The sequence below is a fragment of the Electrophorus electricus genome, chromosome 23 (genome assembly GCF_013358815.1).
Source record: "Electrophorus electricus isolate fEleEle1 chromosome 23, fEleEle1.pri, whole genome shotgun sequence".
NCBI lineage: Eukaryota > Metazoa > Chordata > Actinopteri > Gymnotiformes > Gymnotidae > Electrophorus > Electrophorus electricus.
The window spans coordinates 2,576,707-2,599,514 of NC_049557.1; the positions used below are offsets into that span (position 1 = coordinate 2,576,707).

Below are 22,808 nucleotides of genomic sequence, written 5' to 3' on the forward strand. Positions count from 1 at the left end.
TTCATTTTATAAGCATTTTATATATATATATATATATATATATATATATATATATATATATATATATATATATATATATATATATATATATACTTTTTTTTCTTTTTTTTTTTAAACACCTTGTTTACAGACCTTGTTCAGTTTACCATAAAATGTGGAAAATTTATAATGGGGGTTGCTTTATATTTTAAATTACATTCTTTATAGGCAACAATCAAATATTTATTTTTAAATATTTACTTAAGAAACAATAAATATTCATAATAAGGTCATTAAAGTTTATTTGTTTGTGAGAACATTCAAATGAAAACATGGCCATTCAAAGGAAGGTGGTCACATACACTACACAAAATTACTTCAAAAATATTTGACAAAACAAAACAAATTTTTGGAAACAAACAAATATGACCAGTAATCTTTTGGGGAACGTCACCGTATCTGTCTTACCCAATTACTTATGTAGTAATCTATTACTACATAAGTAATAGATTTCATGTCAAACAAATGGGTAACTGAAGCAAAGTTTTTGTCTAAAATCAACTTATTTCACCATATTCTTTAAGTCTTTAATTATACAGACACATCCAAGTAACATGTCAAACAAACTCTTTGGACCCATGGGTAATACATGTCAGCATTAATAACAGATTCTTAGTTGTAAATTTGGGAACCTGTTTCTACTTTTCTCATATAAAAGCTGCACACTGTATTTGAAGAAGAGCGACCAAGACAGCACTGCCAGAAAACTTCTTGTGAAATCTAGAGTGCCTAGCCTAGCCTAGGGAAAGGTTCTTCCCCACAACCCATGCACCCTGATGCCATCATGATCATGTCATGATTTTCCAAGTCTCTGCATTTGACAGAGCAGCTTCTCTTGGCACTTGAGGACTTGAAGATCTAGTTCATCTCCATTTCCTGACCGGAGGATGTCTTCAAAGGAACAGAATCAAAGCCATCAGATGTACGCTGGAATGACACAAAATGTTTCTTTTAAAACCATAATATCATAGCATGGCCAATTTGATAGCAGGTAAGCTTACTTGATGTGCTTTAGTGGGCATCCAGTTGTGCTCACCTCTCTAGAGAAGGACTTGATTTTGGTAAAGAAGGATTTCTTGGTAAGGTAGATGAGATCGTCTTCTGCATCTTCTCCCTCCATAATGGCACAACTGTCAGCAGCTGGGAGATCACAATCTTTGTCTCCCACATTCATCATCAGCTTTGAATACTTATATTGTAGCCTGTCGAGAGCATTGTACAATAGGAACACCACAGAAAATGCATGTAAGCTCCATACCATGCATTGAGAGTTTACTTCTTGTGAACTGTTCTTGTATAAAGCATTTGTTCAAACTAGAGCCACTGCTACTTAGATCTATCAGTTGATAATACTACATAACCATTGCACAGTTTCCCAATACCACTTCTAAGCTGGTGTAGGACTTAATATAAACATTGCTTTTTTATCACAGTACTATAATGCCTTCAAGGAACTGAGCCCAAATATTTATGGACATTGAACTGTCTACCAACTTTCAAGTCTCCTCTAAACATGAATTTACTCCAACCCTGAATCCTAATAAAATACCACCACTATACTATTAATGCAATGAAGATTGCTAAAGAAGATTGTTAAAGTACTGCATAACAAGTGCAGAGTTGGGTGCTACAGCTGGCGTTCAAATTCCAGCCAACAATGGCTGGAGTCCAAATGAATGAGCTTTTATTGGATAGGGAGAATGGCCTAGTTCTTCTCTCACTAACAAAACTGAGAAATGCGAGCCAGTCAGAGACATCTGTTAGATCACACACATAATCTGGACGTTAGCACTCTAGTCCAAATGTGTTCAGCTGTTCAATGATGTTTCATGAGCAGCAACTCAAAAAGAAAATGTGGTTGGCTACACAACACACATGTACATAGGTCAGGCCAGATGGTAGCACAACAGCTACCATCTCAGGGAACATGGGAGATTCCACTTGGGTGGAATTAACTGCAGCTAACACTGGGATTGGTTCAGCACTCACTTGCGTGTCCTTTTCCAGAAGTAGCAGCTAATAGTGACGAGGAGAAGTGCTGCCACTGTTCCAACAGAAACACCAAATTTCAGCCAGAAGTCCATAGTGACACAAGCGCTGACCTGAGGAGCTGGCAGAGTCACTCCACCCGTACACTGCAGTGGCTGTTGCCATACATAAGTAGTCCTCTGAACACACACACACACACACACACACACACACACACACAAATATTAACATATTTCTCATTTAGTAGATGTAAAATGTACCTTTTAAATGTATCAGTAGACTGTTTCATCGAGGGTAACATTCAATTGCTATACATGATGCTCACTATGAAGATAACCCAACCTGAATTCCATTGTTACAGTAAGTCACTATCTTTTGGTAGTTCCTCTCAGAACACAGGGGGCAGGCATACTGAGAGCGCCACAAGAAGTGAAAGGAGCAGCCATCACAGGTTCCCTCTGAACAGTTACTGAGGACACATGGACAATGGGGAGGTAGGGGAGTCAGAAATAAAAACCGTTCTTGCAAATGCAAATTAGAAAGGCACCTGGCCCTGACAGATTCCCTATTGAATTCTTTAAGACATTTAAAGATAAGCTGGCTCCTCTTCTCTTAACAACTTATGATGACTCCCTATCGTTTGGGACTTTGCCTCCAACCCTGACTCAAGTGTCTATATCCCTACTTTTGAAGAAGGACATGGATCCTAGTTCCTGCGCCTGCGCCTCATGTCTGCGCCTCTGTCTCTTTGAAATGTAGATGTAAAATCCTGGCTAAAGCTCTGGCGTTACATCTGAAGAAAATTCTTCAAGATATAATTTCCCAGGACCAAATCTGGTTTCTCAGGGGAGGCATCTTTTTTGAAATGTTCATACTTTTTTGAAATGTTTTTTTAAATGCAACTTTTACAAAACATTATTCCTCTGCTGCCGAAGTTATAGTCTCTTTGGATGAAGAGAGCGCATTCATTCGAGTTGAGTGGAATTACCTCTTTACAGTTTTGCACAGATTTGGATTCAGGGACAAATTCATATCTTGGATAAGACTGTTATATACTTCCCCCCAAGCCAGTGTTCACACTAATGGTGTCATTTTGGATTATTTTTTCTTTGTCCTGTGGGACCAGACAGGGATATCCTTTGTCTCTCCTATTTTTTTCCCTTGTTATTAACCCTATGTCAACTGCTTTAAAGTCGCTAATGTTTAAAATCTCTCACAAAGGTATTGAATTGAAATTATCATTGTATGCTGATGACTTGTTTTATATAGCTGAGACAGTGAACTCTATTCCTTCAATCTTATCACTTTTGGAGAGGTTTGGCTCGCTTTCAGCATGTAGAGTGAATTTACAGAAAAGTGATTGTTATCCATTTAGTTCATTAGCACTATCACTTTATTAATCGATTACAGCTTTTAAATTTGTTCCAGCTGGATTTATATATTTGGGCATTCATGTATCCCATACACTAACTTCTCTCTTTTGCACAAAATATTTAATTTTAACTTAAATTTACTTACAGAGATGGAGATCTCTTCCTTCATCACTAATAGCTAGAATAAACACCATAAAATGAATGTTTTGCCCAGTTTTAATTTTTTGTTTCAAACCATTCCATTATTTTTACCTTTTAAAAGCCATATACCATCTTACTGACAATTGTTTATTGGATGGGAAGGTTCCAAGAGTGAAAAAATCCCTTACAGAGATTTTGATCTGATGGTGGGCTTGCCCTCCCTAATTTTTTGTTTTATACTTGGTCATATTCAAAAGTCACTTCATTGGCTTCAGTCTCCAGGGTTTCTGTAGTGTAGGCTGGACGCACATTCCTGTTCTCCATCCTCCACATTTTCCCAGTTTACATCTTCCTTACCACTTAAACTCTCAATTTTTACTAGCAATCCATTGGTGCTTTCCATCATCATTATCTGGTTCCAGTTCAGGTGTCATTTTTAAGTCCTTGCTACCTTCTATGATGCTGCCTATACTAGAAAATATTTAATTTCCCTTTGAGTGATACAGCTTTTAAAATGTGGCAAGAGAAAGGTATTTTTGGGACCTATATAAAGATGGTACCTTTAGTAGTTTTGCTCAATTATCTTCTGATTTCAATCTGCCCTCTTCACATTTTCTTTAGCATTTTCAGCTAAGGAATTTTACTTCTTTCCTTTCTCCGAATAATATCTGTCTTCCCACTGGGCATCTTGGGATGACCTTTTGACACTGGATGTTTCCCAATCACTTATATCCAGAATATATTTGTGACTTATGGCCTTGGATATGTGTTCTATTCATAAAATTAAAAGTGCCTGGGGAACATAAGTTGGGTACTATTTTACAGAACAATGGTGCAATACGTCAGCTGATACAATTTAAAGTATTATATAGACCTATCCTAATGTAGACACTGTGATAAATGCTCTGTCTCGTAATGCAATTTAAGTCACGTGGGTTGTTTGTTTGTTTGTTTGTTTTGTTTTTGTTCTACTTTACGTACATTTTGTTCTGACTCTTTCAGGACTATGTGAAAGGTTTTAGGCATCAACATCAACATGTGTCCTTCTATCATGATATTTGGTCTTTCCACTGGATTGTTCCAATAAACTGGAGTTTAGTCGGATATTCTGGCATTCACTTTTTTATTGGCGAGACACTGTATTTTGCTACTGTGGATCCACAGTATTGTTATTATTCATTTGTTTTGTTTGTCCCATTGTTTGCTGTCTTTGTCAAACACCTCAGTAGAACATAAAAACAGTTCCTGAAGTTCCTTATTTCACCAGTAGGTGCCAGCATATACAAAATAATTCAGCTGACATTAATAGCAACTACAACAGTTCTTGTTATCTCTTATCAGTGGTATTTGGTTCCCCTTAATAAGGTGAAACATCCCTGGGACCTTACAGTTTACAGTTCAGCAGTGTACCTTGGCAAGGAAATCTGATCCAGTGCCATTACTGTGGGATCACATCTGAGTCTGATGGACGTTGACCTTCCATACTTGCACACCTGTGTTGTCTCCGGTGCTCTAAAAACACCATATGAAAGACAAGCACAAGTTTAATGACAAATTAAACCTGTGCTAGAACATTAGTTTCTGCACAAAACATTTTGATAGTTATATTGTATCATATCTTACTGGTAGTAGAATATGACCTCAGGCAGCTTCAGTTCAGCAGGGAAGTAATTCTCAGAAGATGAGATATGATCCAATGTGGAGTCTGTTGATACCCCTGTGGTAAAAATAAAGCAATCATAACAAAAGGTGTGAATCTGTTGTTTATCTAATGTGTGAAGGAAATGATCCGATTTCACTTACGGCGCATACAACTCACCAATTAACGTGCTTCCAATACTAAAAGGTTGCGAGGACACCACACTTTGACCTCGGATCTCTGAGGGCACTATGGTTGACTGACAGACATAACCATTCACCTGCTTCCTGCTGTCTGTCACATTGTCAACACAGGAGGCCAAAGCACGGCCCTGGAAAAAATGGACAGTCAGACAAAAGCAGAGACAGCTTCTCTATATTAAATTGTGAAATATGGCTGGTTACCTCTGTCCCACACAAGCCCACACTGAACTGATGGACATAACGAAGGCCTTTACTGGTGAAGCGTGGGCTGCTCTGGAAGTGCGTGACATTGGCCAGAGGAGAGAAGTCATACCTCAGACTCTCCCCTTTGTACAGCACAGCCAGGGTGCAGTCATTGACGCAGGAGGTGCGTGCCTGAGAACAGTGAGAAGCATTGGTGTACAAGTTTCAGGGGAACACATTCATAGATTCATGCACAATGCTATTTTGTTGAAGTGCTCTGCACTGCTTACTTTGTTGCTGTTAGTATTGGGTCCACACTGCACACAGGCCTCCTCTCCCAGAGGTTGCTCAGGCCTGACAAAAGTGTTTGGTGGGCAGCTCTTGCACACGCCCGTGCCATTCAACATGTAGTGTCCAGGAGGGCAGGGCACACAGGCTGAAGCTGTGTTGGAGGAGCCTAGTGCGCACTGTCGACACTGAGAGGCCACCCCACCTTTCACATTAGTTATGTGAATGGAGTAGATCTTAGCAAAATCAGAGCTGAACTGTCTCTCCTGGGCAGAAAACAAACAGATGCAAAGCAGATAAACAAATACAAGAAAGAGAAATCCCTACGACAGCACACATAAGATAAGGTACCGTGAGTGAGTGAGAAACGTACAGTGGTGTAGGCCTCAGTGCGCTGAAAGGCCCAGGTAAAGCTGACGGTGCGATTGCTTTTGATAAGGTAGGAGTAGGACTGCTTCCCTACAGTGCCCTTCCAACTCTCCACCACACCATTGTTCCGCTCATTCAAGCCCTGTGAACAAATACACCAACAGCACTTCCCGCGGCCCAAGTATTTCTATACACACTGGTCAGTGAGATAAGAGGCTGTAAAGGTGAGAAATTGTTTGGATTTCAAAAATAAGTTGGACAAGTATTAGTCATGCAAAGGTAAGAAAAGTATGTAAGAATAACAAAGTTTTTTGGGGAGTATTTTGTTAAAGACCAGGCTAGTTAACTTGTGTCACTTTGACAAAAATGTCATGAAGTGCTTACTGTCATGAAGTACAGTCGGCAGTCAGCTGAGCACTTGGTCTCAAAGACAAATGTGATTTTAGAGAGTTCTGCTCTCTCATTATCTTTAACCCGAGAGTATGGCAAGCTGAGAAAGGGAAAGATACGACTTAATTGGCAAGTTTCCTTCAAACTTTAATTAGTATTTCATTTCAAAATAGAATCAAATAAAAAGAGTTCAAAAATAAATCCATAACATCCATACAGTTTATAAAAGTGGTTGATGCATGTTTGTTTGATGAGTGTAAAATGTAGATAGTTGTTTATCTCTGCGCTTGCTTACCTATAACCAGGTACAGTCAGTGTTAGCATCATGTAGTCCGAGTCCATATCTCCTGGTGTGGTATAAATGTACTCCCCTGCTACCTCCCATCCTGTCACAAAAAGATCACCTCACTAATATGACTGAAGTACTGTTAAAAATGTATAAAATTACTGCATCTCCAGAACTGAGATCATGCATGTACTCTTTAATAGCAGGTTTTCTTGACAGAGTAGATTCCTTCTATTGTATAATTCAGATTTTAGATTCTGTATTCAAAACGGTTTAGGAGTAACGAATTTATCGGGTTTAGACAAACAGAGGCGGAGTCGAACACAGTATAACGGATGCAATTTAATAGAGAACAAAGATGTAGTCAAGAAATAGGCAAAAGGTAATCTGCAGAGAGCATACGATACAGGCAAAAAAAGTAATCCAAAGATACAGGCAGGGATCCCAAAACACCAGGAGAAACATACAACAATAAACAATGGTTCAGAAATGTCAGTCAGGTAGACAAGACTTTGCAAGTCTTGATAGAGTGATAGAACACTGATAGAACAGATAAGGACTAACAAGACACAGGCGATTAAAATAACATGCAGAGATACTAACAAGGGGGTGGAATCAAAAGAAACCAAAACAAGGAAGCACAAATAAACAAAATTAGGAAGTAAACAAAACAGGTAGCATCACTGTGGGAACCTTAACGCCAGGGAGTGGCGAACAGGACAGGATTCATTTGATATTTTCCATACTCTAATTCACCTAATTCATAATTATTATAAATGAATGACTTCTACTGTTTAATCTCCATCAGACTACTATTACAAGGTCAGTGGTATGACAGGAAGGGTGACCGAATTGCAGAGAACAGGTGTTGGGTCCAGATGAGCACCATAAGGTTGTGTTTACCTGTGCTCCTCTGTGTGTCACTGTACTCTCGGCTGTAGACGGAACTCCTCATGTTGCTAGGCATCCTGTTCCACCACTTATACTCAAAACCTACAACTGGCTCCATTCCGACAGGACACTCTGAGCATGCTGTAAACATAACATTCAGGTTAATGAATGTGTGTCTGTGTGTGTGTGTGTGTGTGTGTGTGTGTGTGTGTGTGTGTGTGAGAGAGAGAACTATTATACAATCTGAAATGAATGCATGGCTGAAAACAATGACCACAATCGAAACAAAGTCACAGGGCCAGTGCTACACACTGTAGTGTTTCCCCATATCCATCACCTCTGGTTAACTTCCGCAATTATCAAGCACTTTATGAAATGGAATCAGTTATGTTCAACCAGGTAAAGCAACACATTTGAATTGTGCACCCCTCATTTAAGGTGATGATTCACATTTATGGCTCTATCAGTCAAAATGATGTAATATTAACATGACTTAATGCCCATTCATGTTACATCAATGAGGTAGTAAATTATAAATGATGCGAAAGAAGTGATGTGGTTTGCTTGGTCTTGCACTGTGTGCACACTGCACCTATCCCATTAGAATAGAAACCCTGGGGACAGGGGAGGCAGGCTGAGGAGTTGCTGGAGAAGAACCCGGGGTTGCAGGGGGGGCAGGCTTGCATCTCCCCCGAGATGGGGAGAGTCACTGCTCCCACTGCACTCTCACTGCAGATCTTTGGCTCAATCCATTTATACATCAGCTGCGTCTATGTAGAAGCACAGAGGGATCCAAGGTACTGGGTCTAGTCAATGTCTTGTATAGCCAAGCTCCAATAACCAAATAACAGAAAGACTATAGAAAACAAAGCATCTAAAATACACACTGGAATCTGCTAACAAAATATATACAATTTCTCAATCACCCATGCTTAATTTGGTACAAAATATTAGGCACTGAAGTAAATGCTAAAATGAATACGTTTTGGACTTCAACTCATGTATGTCTGGATATAAAGTGTGCATTTAATCGGCTGTCACAGGGACCAGTCCTTTCTCGTATGGTTAGAGTTCCAAAGTACCTGTCCTCTGGAGTCACAGGGGGTATGAGTATAGAAGTAGTCACTAGCTGTGCATGGAGGCCTCTGTTTACACATTCCCGATCCGATCCCTAGATTGCCACAGCCACAAAGGAAAAAGCCAACAGCATTGGGGAAACAATAACCCACACATTTAGATCAGGTGATAATGCACAACACTCTAATTAGCCAATCCAAAAGGTTCTACTATACAACTCATTTTAATAAACATTACACCAATGAGATTACTTGCAAATGTTTTATCTCAGCTATGCAGATATAACAGTCATGAGAGCTATAATAAATCCTGATCGAGTCTCCTTCAGGAAGTGGCAAAAGCAATTTTCTTTCTAGCCAAAAGATATCAACATGTAGCAATACACCAGGTACACAAACATGACATAAAAGAGAAACATACCAGAATATTTATCTTTCAAACACTGCTGGCAGGCAGTGGCTCCCTTGTTGGAGTAGGTGTCCACTGGGCAGGGAAGGCAGCGGGCAGCGCCAGCTTCAGCACTGTATGTGCCAGGCTTACAGTGGAAACACTCAGACGTGTACGCAACCCCTGTGGGGAGTGTTTCCCGAGAGATAATAAGTTATAAATATGATTTGGTGAAATGACAGTTACTACAAAAATTCTTGATCACTTGGGCATAATGAGTTGTTTTCACAGGCTTAATACACACTCACTGTACAGGCATTACATAGCTAATCATTTTTCAAAACAGTGGCTTAATTTATGAGCAGTTAGAAGCCTAGATAACCTAGATAACAACAAACTTAGTAACCTATCTATCCATTAAGTTAGGTATTAGCCAGAAGTTCCACTGTGCACTGTACAACTCTTACAATTGTAATTGCACCGTTACTATAATGACAGTGGCACAAACTAGTACTAAGAATACAAACCAGAGATAGCAATGTTCTTTAACAGCACTGGCTTCACAGCATTACTGGACAGAGAGAATCCAGTGGTTCTCCAGTATACAACATTGTTCCCTCGATTCAGCTGCACCTGGTTAGAGAACAAAAAACACAATCAACATCAAATCTTGAAAGCTCAGGTATAAATTTGTTATAGCACAGTTAATTCTACTATATTGGACATCATATAAGTGGTAATAAACCTAAAAAACACCCTGAGATGGCATGAAGAAGAAACCTTGAGAGGAGCCAAACCAAAAGGGCAACATGGCCTTCTACGGGTGACACGGATTATGGATATTGCAGCTCCACAAATGCAACCAAAAACACACTAACAAACACAGCAAAAACAAAAATGTGTGCGCATGTCCGTGCACACACACACACACACACACACACACACACACATACTTACATAGTGAGCATCCCAGTCATTCTCTGAACTCTTCATCCATCGACTTTGGGAGTCAGTAGACTGACACTGGTCATTCTGAACCTGACCACAACACATAGAGGGGGTATGGATAAGAAGAGTGGCCTTTTCAGGGCATTATAAACATTAACTTTTATTAAAAACATAATAGCAACATTAAAACATTGACCTTTATTGTGTGTGACCCAATGTGTTTTCTTCTGACATTACATTTTAAAAATAGCTGCTCTATTATTGCATAGCAATCAAAATGATCTTTAGTAGTCACTGAAACATGCAATATGAAACATAGCCAGAGTAACAGAGTATATAATAGAGCTATAACAGAGTATTATCACAGAGATAATGAGATAATACTCTGTTGATCCACTGGCATACAAAGGTCAACAATATTTTTATGTTCACTGGGCTGTTAAGATACCATAATACTCACATAGAATTCAAACAAGATGTTGCTATCAGGGTAGAAGTACTGGAAGGAGACTGAGCCAGGCTGCTTTAAACTCACAGCATATGACAGTGTGGAAATGCACTCATCTGTGTTAGAGGCTATGTAGTCCCCCTTAGGGGACCAAGTTGAACTGGAGAAGGTGAAAAGACACACACATACACCACAATATAAAGCACTGTATTACTGCAATCTAGTGGTAACCATGGGAATTGGAAATATAATTAGAAATAGAATAAAACTTAGCATCTGTGACTGCAATGGAGCAATGTGTAATAGCAGCCATTACACACTGCAAGGCAAATATGTGCCATTAAGATGTTTCTGATGACTAAATCCGACAGCACTTAACCCACTGTTTCACAGTTACTCACTTGGTGCAGTCTGTGGAGAGGTCACCTGCATCCATACTGGCACCGTGGCTGAGGAACCCAGTAGGCAGAGTGTCCCAATCGTCAAAAGCCACGCCTGTGCCCAGAGAGTAGGTTCCTGCTGTGCACTTTTGACACTCCTGAGACTTCATGTCTAGGTACTCGCCTTCCTTACAGGTAAATGCTGTCAACAGGGAAGAGCCCAGCAGTTAGAGTGAAGCTCCTCAGGGTTCTTTTTAAGCTCAGTCAACTGATGTTGCATGATGTAGGTTTTTAAATGGCTGAAGGATCATGTCAAATCTCGTTACTCACTGCAGTGAGTTCCTTTAACTGGGTCTGGTAGGCCAGTGCATGTATCAGGCTTGTTGGGTATTGCCACTCTCCATCGTGACCCCAGCACATCACAGTCCGTGTACTCGAAGTGGTAATCTGACTAAGTTCATAACAAACATATACACATGCACAGATGAGTTCCATTAAATAATAATGAAAAAAGTGCATAATGGTTTACAAGATAAACCTTGTCTACCTAAAAGTAAACAAGGAGGTTACATTAAAGTATTATGTGAAACTCACTTGACCTACAGCTGAAAATCTCTGAAATGTTCACCAATTTTGAGCAGGCTGTAAAGGCTTCAATCTTTTGGTGCCACTTTAGATTTGAATCTTGTACTGGACTAAAATAACCACTCCAAGAGTTCACTGAAGACTAATGATGTAAGTGTGCCCAAAATACCAGTTTACTACAACTCAGTAAAGTTGTCATCCAAGATCCATTGCACATCAAACTGATAGCTCATGTCATATCAATATGGTATAACTCTGAATAGTGACAATGAGTGAATGCAGAAAAGTTTACCAATATTGTCACATATATTTGATGCTACTCATTGGTGTAGAGTTACTACGTGGCTAAACCAAGGATTGTGACACTTCAATACATCATTACATGCTTAATGTTTGCATGAATAAAGTCAAACCCCTTTTTAAATAGAGGGTCAGATAAATATTTACACAGGCATCTGCCACACCCACTGACAGTTAACTTCATCTACAATGTCTATAATTCCTAGTCCTAACAAACTGCTTTTGCTTTGACAGGAATTATTTCCTTACCATGATGGTGGGAAAAAAGATGATGAAGCAAGTTCTTGAACAAACTCACTATTCTATCCTTGTAATCCATCACTGACTGAAGTTACTCAAAGGCTGGCAAACATAATTAAAAAAGTTACTTAGCTAGAAACCTAAAATTTGTGATGTTTGGACAGGGGATTGTAGGATGCCCCCTGTTGAGCATTATTCAGGACATTTATGCAGTGCTTACTCTAGAAAGTGTAGAACAAACATGCAACAAACCAAATCAACATGCAACAATCCAAAATCAGACAGAAAGCCACCTGAAGTGAGATTAGAGCACAATTTGGCTAAGTACATGCAAACCCCCTACACATGTGCCAGAGCTTGATTAATAGTTAACCAAAGAGAAAGGGCCAGGACAAACGATTCTCCCTTCAAAGTGTTTTCTATTAGTGCAACTACATTAGCTCTATGCATAAATAAAAGAGGAAGAAAAAGCCTACAGAAAAAAAAGGCATAAGAAGTGAGTTAGCAATTAGTTGTATCAAATTTGTAAGTGGCACTCATCTTAATAACAATAATCCACATTACTATGATGAAACCAAGGCAACAGGACAAAGTGTCCTATGTTTCTATGGTGTCTCTCAATAGGTGCACTATCAGCTGTATCACATCCACTCAGAAACCTAAGATGCCCAAACTGACATATCTCTTGGATCAAATTCAAGGTCTTCTAATCTTCCAAGGGATTACAAGATTAATAATGTTCTTCCTTAACTTAATTTCAGTGTTCTGAACAGCATTCTGGTATGGCTGGCAATTAATTTCACTGCATTTGCACTCTTAAATGTAGTGTCAGTGTTTAAAAGCAAATTCAACACCCCACTGAATAACAATACAAGATTCTATAAGCTTAATGTTGTGATAAAACATATATAAAATATATTTATTAAATCTTGTGATGTTCTTTACTAAAAAACCTCAGATATATAGTATATATATAGTGACTATATAGTGCAGATATATAGTCAAATTGTGCCTGTTTCCCAACGAGCCTTAACACCAGATGTCAGTTTCACACAGGTATCAGCGGAGACCAATATTCTTATCAGCCTGTGATAAGATGCTAATGTTGTTGGCTGCACTGAACTCAGTCATGGCTTTTCATAATGGAGAGCTATATGCACGGCAAGCAAATACCAATCAGTCCCAAGCTTAGCATTTCTTGGAGTTTTCTTTTTTTTTTTTATGCATACATATATTTGCTTGAAAGTCCAATGTACACTGAAAATTGGTGTGGAGACATTATCAATACCAAGAGAAAAATCAATTACCACACCAAGTCTGTTATTGATCTCTCACACTGTTCAATAATTTGGCCCACTTAAGCAAATGTGCTTCACTCCACCTGACAGTTTGTTTTATATAAAATTCCCCATGCTTTTAATTGCCCCGTTGTAACGCAATAACATCTTACATGTAATCATATGATCAAGTCTAAGTAAAAATTATGGGTGAAATGACTTCAGCATGTGAACATGAGAACATGAGTAAAATAACAAACATGGCCCAGTTCACACACACTGCAAGCAATTATACCCACAAACACTGTTATACATTTAAAGACATGTACATGCAGTTATGCAGACAATAAATCCTTTCATATACTTTAAATGCAGTCTAGTTTTAGTATAGCAGGTATAGTATTTATATACAATTTATAATCATAGTTGGAAACTATCCCATGAACATGTCATGAACTCTATGTTCCTGTATGCCACATCAAGTACTTCAAGATATTTTAAATGATTTAAAAGTGAGTTTCAGAGCAAAACTGTTTCATTTAAAAAGAAAGTCCAGGTGTATGCACAGACTAACTCTTAGTTTTCAGTACAATTTCATAAAGAGAAAACAGAAGAGTACAAGCATTGTGGTAGGCCATTTTATATGGAAATCAGTAATACTCTGGAAATAAAGCGGCAGTGGTAAATGTACTTTTCTCTTCATACCGAGGTCTGCAGCAACAGCGGGTTGTCATTCAATAATGTATGCAATTATGAAACACGAAAGCAGCATGCTGAATATACAGTAGTTCCAGCTGTTCGTAAAGGTCAGTGAAACAAGACCTACGATTTACATTAACTATAAGAACATAACGAACACTCGTAATTCGTGCTTGAAACAAACAGGACAGCTGCCTTGAAAATAAAACATTACAAAACGGTTTAATTTTTTTTTTTTTTTTTTGGTACCAGATTTCTACACCAAGATTTTTACAATTATGAATCGGTCTTACCTCTTTACAGCTGGGCAATTCCACTGACTCTAGAACGTCTAATACTATGAATCCTAAAATTAAACTGAAAGCGGATAAAGCTCCGTTGGCAAAAACTGTAAGAGGTAAATATTTTGATAACATGCTTGAATAATATGTTATATAAAAACTCGTAAAAAAAGAGAAAACCTATCCCATCCGTCCTATCCGGATGACAGCTGGTACTTCAACTTCGGTGTAACCTGTGCCGCGCTTTATTTGCGTGTTGAGCGCGTGACTCCGTCAGCGCTCCCACTGGTTGCTTCTGGGTATAGTGTGAATTATTTTGAACATTTCGAAATATAAAACCTCGGTTAGGTACTTTAACGGGGCGCTAAATGGTTTTAAAGTTTAACCTAAAAGCATTTAAGTATTAGACGAGCTACATATACATAGTGACCAATAGCGCAGTAGAAATATTTCTGAATAGCAGAAGCTACATTAATGTATTAACGGTTCCTGGTGTTATCAATACTAGTAATAATAACATTATTCTTGGGGTGTCAGAATAAAATAAATGTACATGCAAGCAAAAATGCCATCCACAGTAACTACACAAACTGGAGATATTAGTAATGTCCAGATGGAGTGAGAGTGTTAATTCATTTTCAGATGAAGAGCGTTCTACAAACTATAAGAGATCAGCTGGGTCTATATGTACACCAAATATTTCTGTATCATTATATTAGTAAAAGCCATGTAACCATATACTACTGATAACATGGTTGCCAGTCTAAGTATGCCTTGTGCCCTAAAATGTTGTGGTTTGATACAGTTAAAGGTTCTAATGAACCTATGAGTGAAAATTGTGAAGGTGTGTAGACAAACACCTGTTTGTGTGTGTATAGGTGTTTGTCTTCCCACCTTTACATGTGTATATGTATACATTTACATATATATACACTGCCTGGCCAAAAATAAAGGTCACACACACACTAATATTTTGTCGGACTGCCTTTAGCTTTGATTACAGGATGCATTTGCTGTGGCATCATTTCCACAAGCTTCTGCAATGTCACAATTTATTTCTGTCCAGAGTTGCATTAATTTTCCCCCAAGATCTTGTATTGATGACGGGAGATTTGGACCACTGCGCAAAGTTTTCTACAGCACATCCCAAAGATTCTCAATGGGGTTCAAGTCTGGACTCTGTGGTGGCCAATCCATGTGTGAAAATGATGCTCCCTGAACCACTCTTTCACAATTTGAGCCCGATCAATCCTGGTATTTTCATATGCCCGTGCTATCAGGGAAGAAAAAATCCATTGATGGAATAATCTGGTTGTTCAGTATATTCAGGTAGTCAGCCGACCTCATTCTTTGGGCACATAACATTGCTGAATCTAGACCTGACCAACTGCAGCAACCCCAGATCATAGCACTGCCCCCACAGGCTTGTACAGTAGGCACTAGGCATGATGGGTGCATCACTTCAGCCACCTCTCTTCTTACCCTGATGCGTCTATCACTCTGGAACAGGGTAAATCTGGACTCATCAGACCAAATGACCTTCCATTGCTCCAGAGTCCAATCTTTATGCTCTCTAGCTAATTGAAGCCGTTTTTGCCAGTTAGCCTCACTGACAAGTGGTTTTCTTAAGGCTACACAGCTGTTTAGTCCCAATCCCTTGAGTTCCCTTCGCATTGTGCATTTACTTTCACTATTAAACATATCCCTGAGTACTATTGTTGTTTTTCTATGATTTGATTTCACCACACCTTTAAGTGATCGCCAATCACAATTATTTGAGATTTTTTCTGACCACATTCCTTCCTCGAAGATGATGTGTCCCCAGTCCTTCCACTTTTTAATAATGCGTTGGACAGTTCTTAACCAGATTTTAGTAGTTTCAACAATCTCCTTAGATGTTTTCTCTGCTTGATGCATGCTAATAATTGACCCTTCTGAAACAGATTAACATCTTTTCCACGACCACAGGATGTGTCTCTCGACATGGTTGTTCAACAAATGAGAAGCTACTCACTGCATCGCTTAGGGTTAAATAACTTGTTGCCAGCTGAAATATAATCACCCATGCAATAATTATTCAATGGGAGGTTCTTACCTGTTTGCTTAGTTAAATCCAGGTGATGTTTTGTTGATGCCAGAGGTCAGAGGATAATGGCCAGAGTGGTTCGAGCTTATAGAAAGGTAACAGTAACTCAAATAACCACTCATTATAAGCGGGGTATGCACACGAGCATCTCCGAATGCAAAACACATCAAACCATGAAGCAGATAGACTACAGTAGCAGCTGAACACACCAGGTGCCACCCCTGTCAGCTACGAACAGGCAGCTGAGGCTACACCATAATTGTACAACAGAAGAATGGAACATTGCCTCCTGATCTTATGAATCTCAATTTCTGTTATGACCCTACCATCATACCATTCAGATGGTAGGGTAAGAATTTGGTGTAAACAACATGAAAGCATGGATCCATCCTGCCTTGTATCAACAGTTCAGGCTGGTGGTAGTGGTCTAATGGTGTGAGGGATATTTTCTTGGCACACTCTGGACCCCTTAAAACTAACTGTGCATTGTTTAAATGTCACAGCCTACCTGAGTATTGTTGCTGACCATGTCCATCTTCTAACGGCTACTCCCAGCACAATAATACACCATATCACAAAGCTCAAATACTTCTCACACTGGTTTCTTGAACATGACAATGAGTTCACTGTACTCAAATGGCCTCCACAGTCACCAGATCTCAATCCAATAGAGCACCTTTGGGATGTGTTGGAATGGGAGATTTGCATCATGGATGCAACTGCGCAATGCTATGTCAATATGGAGCAAAATTTATATCATATTCAGGAATGTTATCAGCACTTTGTTGAATTTATGCCATGAAGAATTAAGGCAGGTTTGAAGGCAAAAGGGGGTCTAACCCAGTACTAGCAAGGTGTACCTAATAAAGTGGTTGGTGAGTATAGAAAGTGAGATTTTCAAAATTGTACAGAAGTATATATGGAGATACTGGACAGAGTTAGAGAAATCACCCGATCTCCTTTAGGGGTGACGGTCTCTTTCACCACAAACAGTCAGTAACAACAGACCACCTATTTCAATATATGAAAATACTGACCAAGATATTTAGCAGTAATTAGAAACATTTTGATGTTGCAGGATCCTACTAGAGACACAGAATTAATACTTGGCATCTGTGTCCCTTACATGAAACATAAAAGCACAGTACATAACACATAAAACAGAGTAAAACCTGATAAGGTTTGTAGCCTAAGTAAAACTTGAAGGCTCACAAAAATTTATGCAGGGGGGCATACAACCCAAAATATTTTCATAATGTGGTCATATCCAGTCATAGCCAGTGAGTATGTAGTGCAATATCTGTAACAGCCTGCCTTTGTTGCACTGCACATCTCCCACCCCCGTCTTCTGTTCATCGGACGGTGACGTCAAGATGGGGGGGGGGGGGGGGTATAGTCTCGTAGCAACAGTGGGGGGACGGGGAACAACTTTACTGTAGAGGAATTTAGCTAACGTTAGCTAAGCCAACTTGTTAAACATTTCTGTAGTTTTTGCAGCACAATTGTGACAATGCCGCTAAATCGTGACCCTTTTCCTTTTCCTAGATACGAGAATGATCACACCTTTACAGGGAGTAAAGTATGCCAGGTAAATACTTTGCTGACCCAGCTAAGCAACATTAATGTAGACCGCCTGCTAGCCTAAATGTATGGCTCTCTCTCCTAGCTGAACATATTTTTACAATTCACAGAAACAACCTTTTGAAAAGCCCATTCATCTTGCGCAAAATGATGAACCATGGAGCCGTTTAAATGATACAGCAACTCTTGCCAGTACGAGGCGAAGTGTTTTCTTCCGTAAGGAGGTGAGGATCTAGCTAACACTACATTTGGCCTATTTGCCGTTTTTAATATATAGCTGCTATGTTTAGGTTATTCTAGTCATTCGTTTGAAACATGCATTTTTTTTGTTGTTGTTGTCGTCAAGACACCAAAAGATAGTCTGGACTTCCATCTCAGTTCTGTGTATGATAACCATCTTGATTTCCTGCGAACTAAAAATCAAGCCTTATTACAGCCAGAGACTCTGGTGGACAACCATGGGTACGTGTGATTTGTTTGAACTGTTCGTACAAACGTCCTTAGAATTGTTTGAATAAATTAAATCCACAACAGTTCGATAAATAAATACGGCAATGCAAGTTTGCGTCTTCATTTACCTACGGATTTGGGTCATTCCAGGGGAGAAAAGGGAGACGCTTCAAGCCACAATTGCAATGGGGTAGTCAGAGTCTGGATCAACCCACAGAAAGCGTCTATTTACAGCATTGAGGGAACGATTGGTGAGAAATGTTTTGTTTGTTTTTTCATTTTTTTACTGGATGCGACAAAGTATCAGCTTTATCCAGTATTTTTCAGCACAAAGAGGTGAATCATTATTTGCCTTGTGGACTGGTGCAGTCTACTTAACCTAGATATGCTAGCTAGCAAACTGGCTGTCTTTTTCAGAATCTCATCATAATGCTTCTACGAACCGAGGGTACTCCAGGAAGGACAACGGCGGATTTTATTCAACATGAAGTGAACGCTAGATAACGATGTTATGTTCACGACTCGCTTAGCTAGTTAACGTTAGCTTTTTTTAGCTAGCTAGATTTCTATGCATACCTCGATAATCTTAGTCATTCACTGTGTAATAAAGGTTTCCGAATTAACTCAGTGTGTTGCCTTATTCGGTGCAAACACATAGATAAGGTTGGCTACTTAGCTAGTGAGCTACGTTAATGAAAAACATACTTCCCAAACACGCTTTTAGCTAACTAAAGCCCTCTTTATGTTAGCCAAATCTAGCTAGCTTCAGGAACCCACACCGAGCTGCCGTAGAAGTTGTGAAGATCAGAATCGCTTCTATACTCATTGGCCGCAAAATGAAAATTGGGGGCAAACCCAAATATCCAAACGGCACTAGTATATCTGATCAATTCATCATTTCTAACCACAATTTCTACTGTGGATCCCCAGAGTTTGCGAGCTAGCTTGCTGGCTATAAAGCGGCTGCACGCCCATTGCCATAATAGGCTAGCGAGTCAGTTTTTATCATCTCTGAATCAAAGCGGGGTAAAGCTCTGAACAGATCAAATAAGATCATGGTGTAGATTTTTAGGTTATTCTTACACTTACACACACGCGCACACAAACACACAGTCAAATCACTCGCACATAACAATAACCACGCTCACCACACAACACCACTCACGCAAGTAAGTGTACGTCCGGGTTGGCGTCACTTATACCACCTAAGAATCATGGGAAAGGCGAGGGAGGAAAAAAAACTAAAAAAATAAATGGCGCCCTAACGTGGACTTGGGGTGTATTTATTATGTTATTTGCTGTTGATGTTCAGTGTTCAGTGCAGTTCGGTTCATTTTCTGTTTTTGAACTTGTGCATTGTCACGAATGTATCGCCAAAGTGTGACGTCAGTGTCTCGATTATCTACAGCTGTCATATGACAATCTTTTTGCAGCAAACTATTTAAAAATTGGAAGAGGAATCGAGTACTGTATTACCTTTTTTTTTTTAATGGTCGAAAAAGTGTCACCTGTTAAAATTCAATTAAAAGCAGCAATGATGTCAACGGCAATTAGCTAGTCCCACATCTTGCACTCCTGGGAGTGCAGTGAAGGTTAATCTTGACTCATAATTGGATTGCAGGGGATGTCAGCAACGAGGGCTGACAGACACTAATACGCATATAAGTGTATGCGGCCTCACCAAACACAAGTGCAATGCTGACCTAGGCACAGCAAAGAAGCAGACAAGTGCATATGTGAAGGTGTTGCTTATGGTGTTGCAGTGGGAAAATGTGTGTGAAGACGGAAACATGCTTCCCCTTTGTTTGATGGCCACTGAGTTTCTTGTCAAAATTACTATTAAATTAAGAGCTTTTGCATAGTTTCAGCACAGAGGCACAATAACAGTATAATAAATATAACAGAACAGTTTATGTCAACTGCTGTGTTAATTTCATTTCTATACCAGTTGTGTTGAAATTAAAACATACTAAAATTTATAAAAACGTCCCCAAAATGTGTTTTAGATCTTAGTCATATCTTACTTTTCAGTAGTGCTTACTTAACATGCAGCAGTCTTGAAGTTTATACAATATATGACCATGTTCAGATTTGAGGTATTAGAGGTTTTAAAAGACTATGACATTACAAAGTCTGTTATTTGCTTTTTTAGAATTGTAGAGAAAGTACATACAAGGATTTTATGTATTTTATTTGTTTTCAGGTTTTTTGAGGAATACAAATATTAAATCACTTTCTTTTATTCTTCTATTTTCATTTAGCATTTGCATCACCTTATCAATATATTTCCAAATGTCCAAATAATACGAAACGGTGGCAAAACTGTCACATTGAAATAACAATTTTCTCTCACAATTTCTCTCTTCTCTTATTTTGTAACACTGCAAAGAAATTGCTTAAGGCATCACAAAAAAAAATTTATATAGCTGATTATTATTTATTTTGTTATTTTTGTTTTATTACATTTATAAAATAAAAAATCAAATTTTATGTTGCCCATGGCAGATCAGATAGCAAATCCATAATTTTTTAAAAAGTTTTGTATTTCCTGACCTATATGTTTCATGTTAACACAGTGACATTCTACTAGTCAGACCAGCATCTTATTTCAATGGCTGAGGCTATATATATTATTGCTCAAAAAGTCTCACCAGGCTCTCTCTGTGGAGGTTAGTGGGAAATTAAAGCAAAGCTGTCATATTTCAAAATGCCTCCATGCTGATGTTTTTAAATGAAGCCAGTTTCTTCCCTGATGTGATATATGACATAATTATTACATATTATATATAGTATATATAGTATATTATTACATACTAAACCTTTAGGGAACATAATGTAGAGCTTACTACTCTTAAACAATTTAAATTTTTAAACAAATACTGGATTCATTTGACAGCCTATGTATGACTTTGAACAAATTGTACCACTGAAGTAACAATTATAGTGATGTGTCCTGGTTGCTGGTATGAAGTGAGTGGGCTGGGCCCTATGTGAACCTCTAATAGGATATTTTTCATCTCATCCTGTGTATAGTTACAATTAAAACACTAACCGGTCTCCATTTCTCCCAAAGCATCTTACTGTTTGGAAGCATCTTAACGTTTGGACAGTATCAAAAGTCGTACTTACTCAGTCATCTTATTTTGAGCTTGGTACCAAAACACTTTGCGGAAAATGGGCTTTAAGCTCTACTTAGACAAGATAATTACTCCAAATTACAATAGTTCTCCCAGTCGTACTAAAAATGGGTTATGTGTGCTTGCTGTAGGCAAGATTTGCTCTAATTATATAATTTTTTTACCCTTATATTTCAAGGAAAATTTAAAGAACCCTGATCCCCCCACTGCCTGCTCTCCTAACCTCATATGATGATTAATGTGTTTTGACAGTATGACCATGTTACGAAAATGTTAATATATATCAGGAAAGAATGGTTTAATGGACAGAAAATGGGTTGTGCAGAGGATACCGGGAAACTTGTTGCACTTTTCACACTATTTTATATATTGGGGGATCAATAGATCACAATTTTTGCAAACTGCATACCAAATAAAAGAACAAAGTCTTGGCCAAACAGTTTGTATTCATTATATTTCCACATCTTATTTCAGTAAAGACTTTACATTTAAATAGTGAGTGTGCAATTGTTGCCCCATTAGCAGGTAAGTTGTCACACTATGTGGGGTAAAATGTCGCACTAGATTTTGCAACAAATGAAACCAATCAATTCATTGCTGGGTTTTTTTTTATATTATTATTCAAAATTAAATACCATTTCAGGAAAAAAAAGGCTTGATTAATTAGTAAACTTCATTAAAAATCACTGGATCAGTCGGGGAGCGTGGTATAGCGCATTAAAACAGTCCCACAGCAATCACAAATAAAACATTTCAAATATTCAATCAAAACTATTATGCAGTCTGCTACCTTCTTATTCCAGTAGATTGTAAGTATCTCATAATGCGCCTTGCCTTTCCCAGACAGGATATGACATCAGACCTAGACACAGACATCAGACAGACGCGCAAAACTTCCGTTCCACGTTTAAGTGCTTGGAAATATTAATGCCCCGGTCTCCACTACTTTGTTGCTATAGCCTACTATTTGTTCTTGCTGGAATATCTGTAAAGACTTTGTAGCTCTGATAGATCAAAATACATTTAGTATTAACTTCACGACAGACCTGTTGTTTTACTCAAAAAATATATATATCTTTAATCAACGGTCTGTGCACGTTTTATCTCACCACTTTCTAAATTTTAGTTAAGGGCGTTAACA

At 38.6% G+C, this 22,808-nt stretch overlaps 2 protein-coding genes and 1 non-coding gene across 4 annotated transcripts; 1 reads left to right on the forward strand and 2 right to left on the reverse strand.

Moving 5' to 3' along the window:
* Positions 1-264: 264 nt before the first annotated feature.
* On the reverse strand, positions 265-14,619 carry elapor1 (endosome-lysosome associated apoptosis and autophagy regulator 1). The gene is made up of 22 exons (XM_027030064.2): positions 14,426-14,619; positions 11,362-11,482; positions 11,053-11,233; positions 10,664-10,811; positions 10,213-10,293; positions 9,783-9,888; positions 9,289-9,438; positions 8,874-8,962; positions 8,384-8,561; positions 7,804-7,932; positions 6,910-7,000; positions 6,609-6,714; positions 6,229-6,366; positions 5,858-6,121; positions 5,586-5,759; positions 5,362-5,512; positions 5,166-5,259; positions 4,953-5,054; positions 2,371-2,497; positions 2,029-2,207; positions 1,076-1,241; positions 265-966 (listed from the first exon to the last, which is right to left on the reverse strand). The coding sequence occupies exons 1-22, from the start codon at positions 14,546-14,548 to the stop codon at positions 898-900; spliced, it is 2,967 nt and encodes a 988-aa protein (XP_026885865.2). The 5' UTR covers positions 14,549-14,619; the 3' UTR covers positions 265-897.
* A 3,281-nt stretch (positions 14,620-17,900) lies between these two features.
* c23h1orf194 (chromosome 23 C1orf194 homolog) lies at positions 17,901-19,153 on the forward strand. Of its 2 annotated transcripts, none has more exons than XM_027030076.2 (5): positions 17,901-18,087; positions 18,191-18,304; positions 18,427-18,542; positions 18,681-18,781; positions 18,948-19,153. In XM_027030076.2, exons 1-5 carry the CDS (start codon positions 18,010-18,012, stop codon positions 19,016-19,018), a joined length of 480 nt encoding a protein of 159 aa, XP_026885877.1. In that variant the 5' UTR covers positions 17,901-18,009; the 3' UTR covers positions 19,019-19,153. The 2 variants fall into 2 exon arrangements, with proteins under 2 accessions (XP_026885877.1, XP_026885878.1); XM_027030077.2 differs by having other exon boundaries at positions 18,517-18,542.
* Positions 19,154-19,329: 176 nt separating this feature from the next.
* Positions 19,330-19,705, reverse strand: LOC113590109. Its single transcript, XR_003412072.2, has one exon.
* Between the last annotated feature and the right edge of the window lie 3,103 nt (positions 19,706-22,808).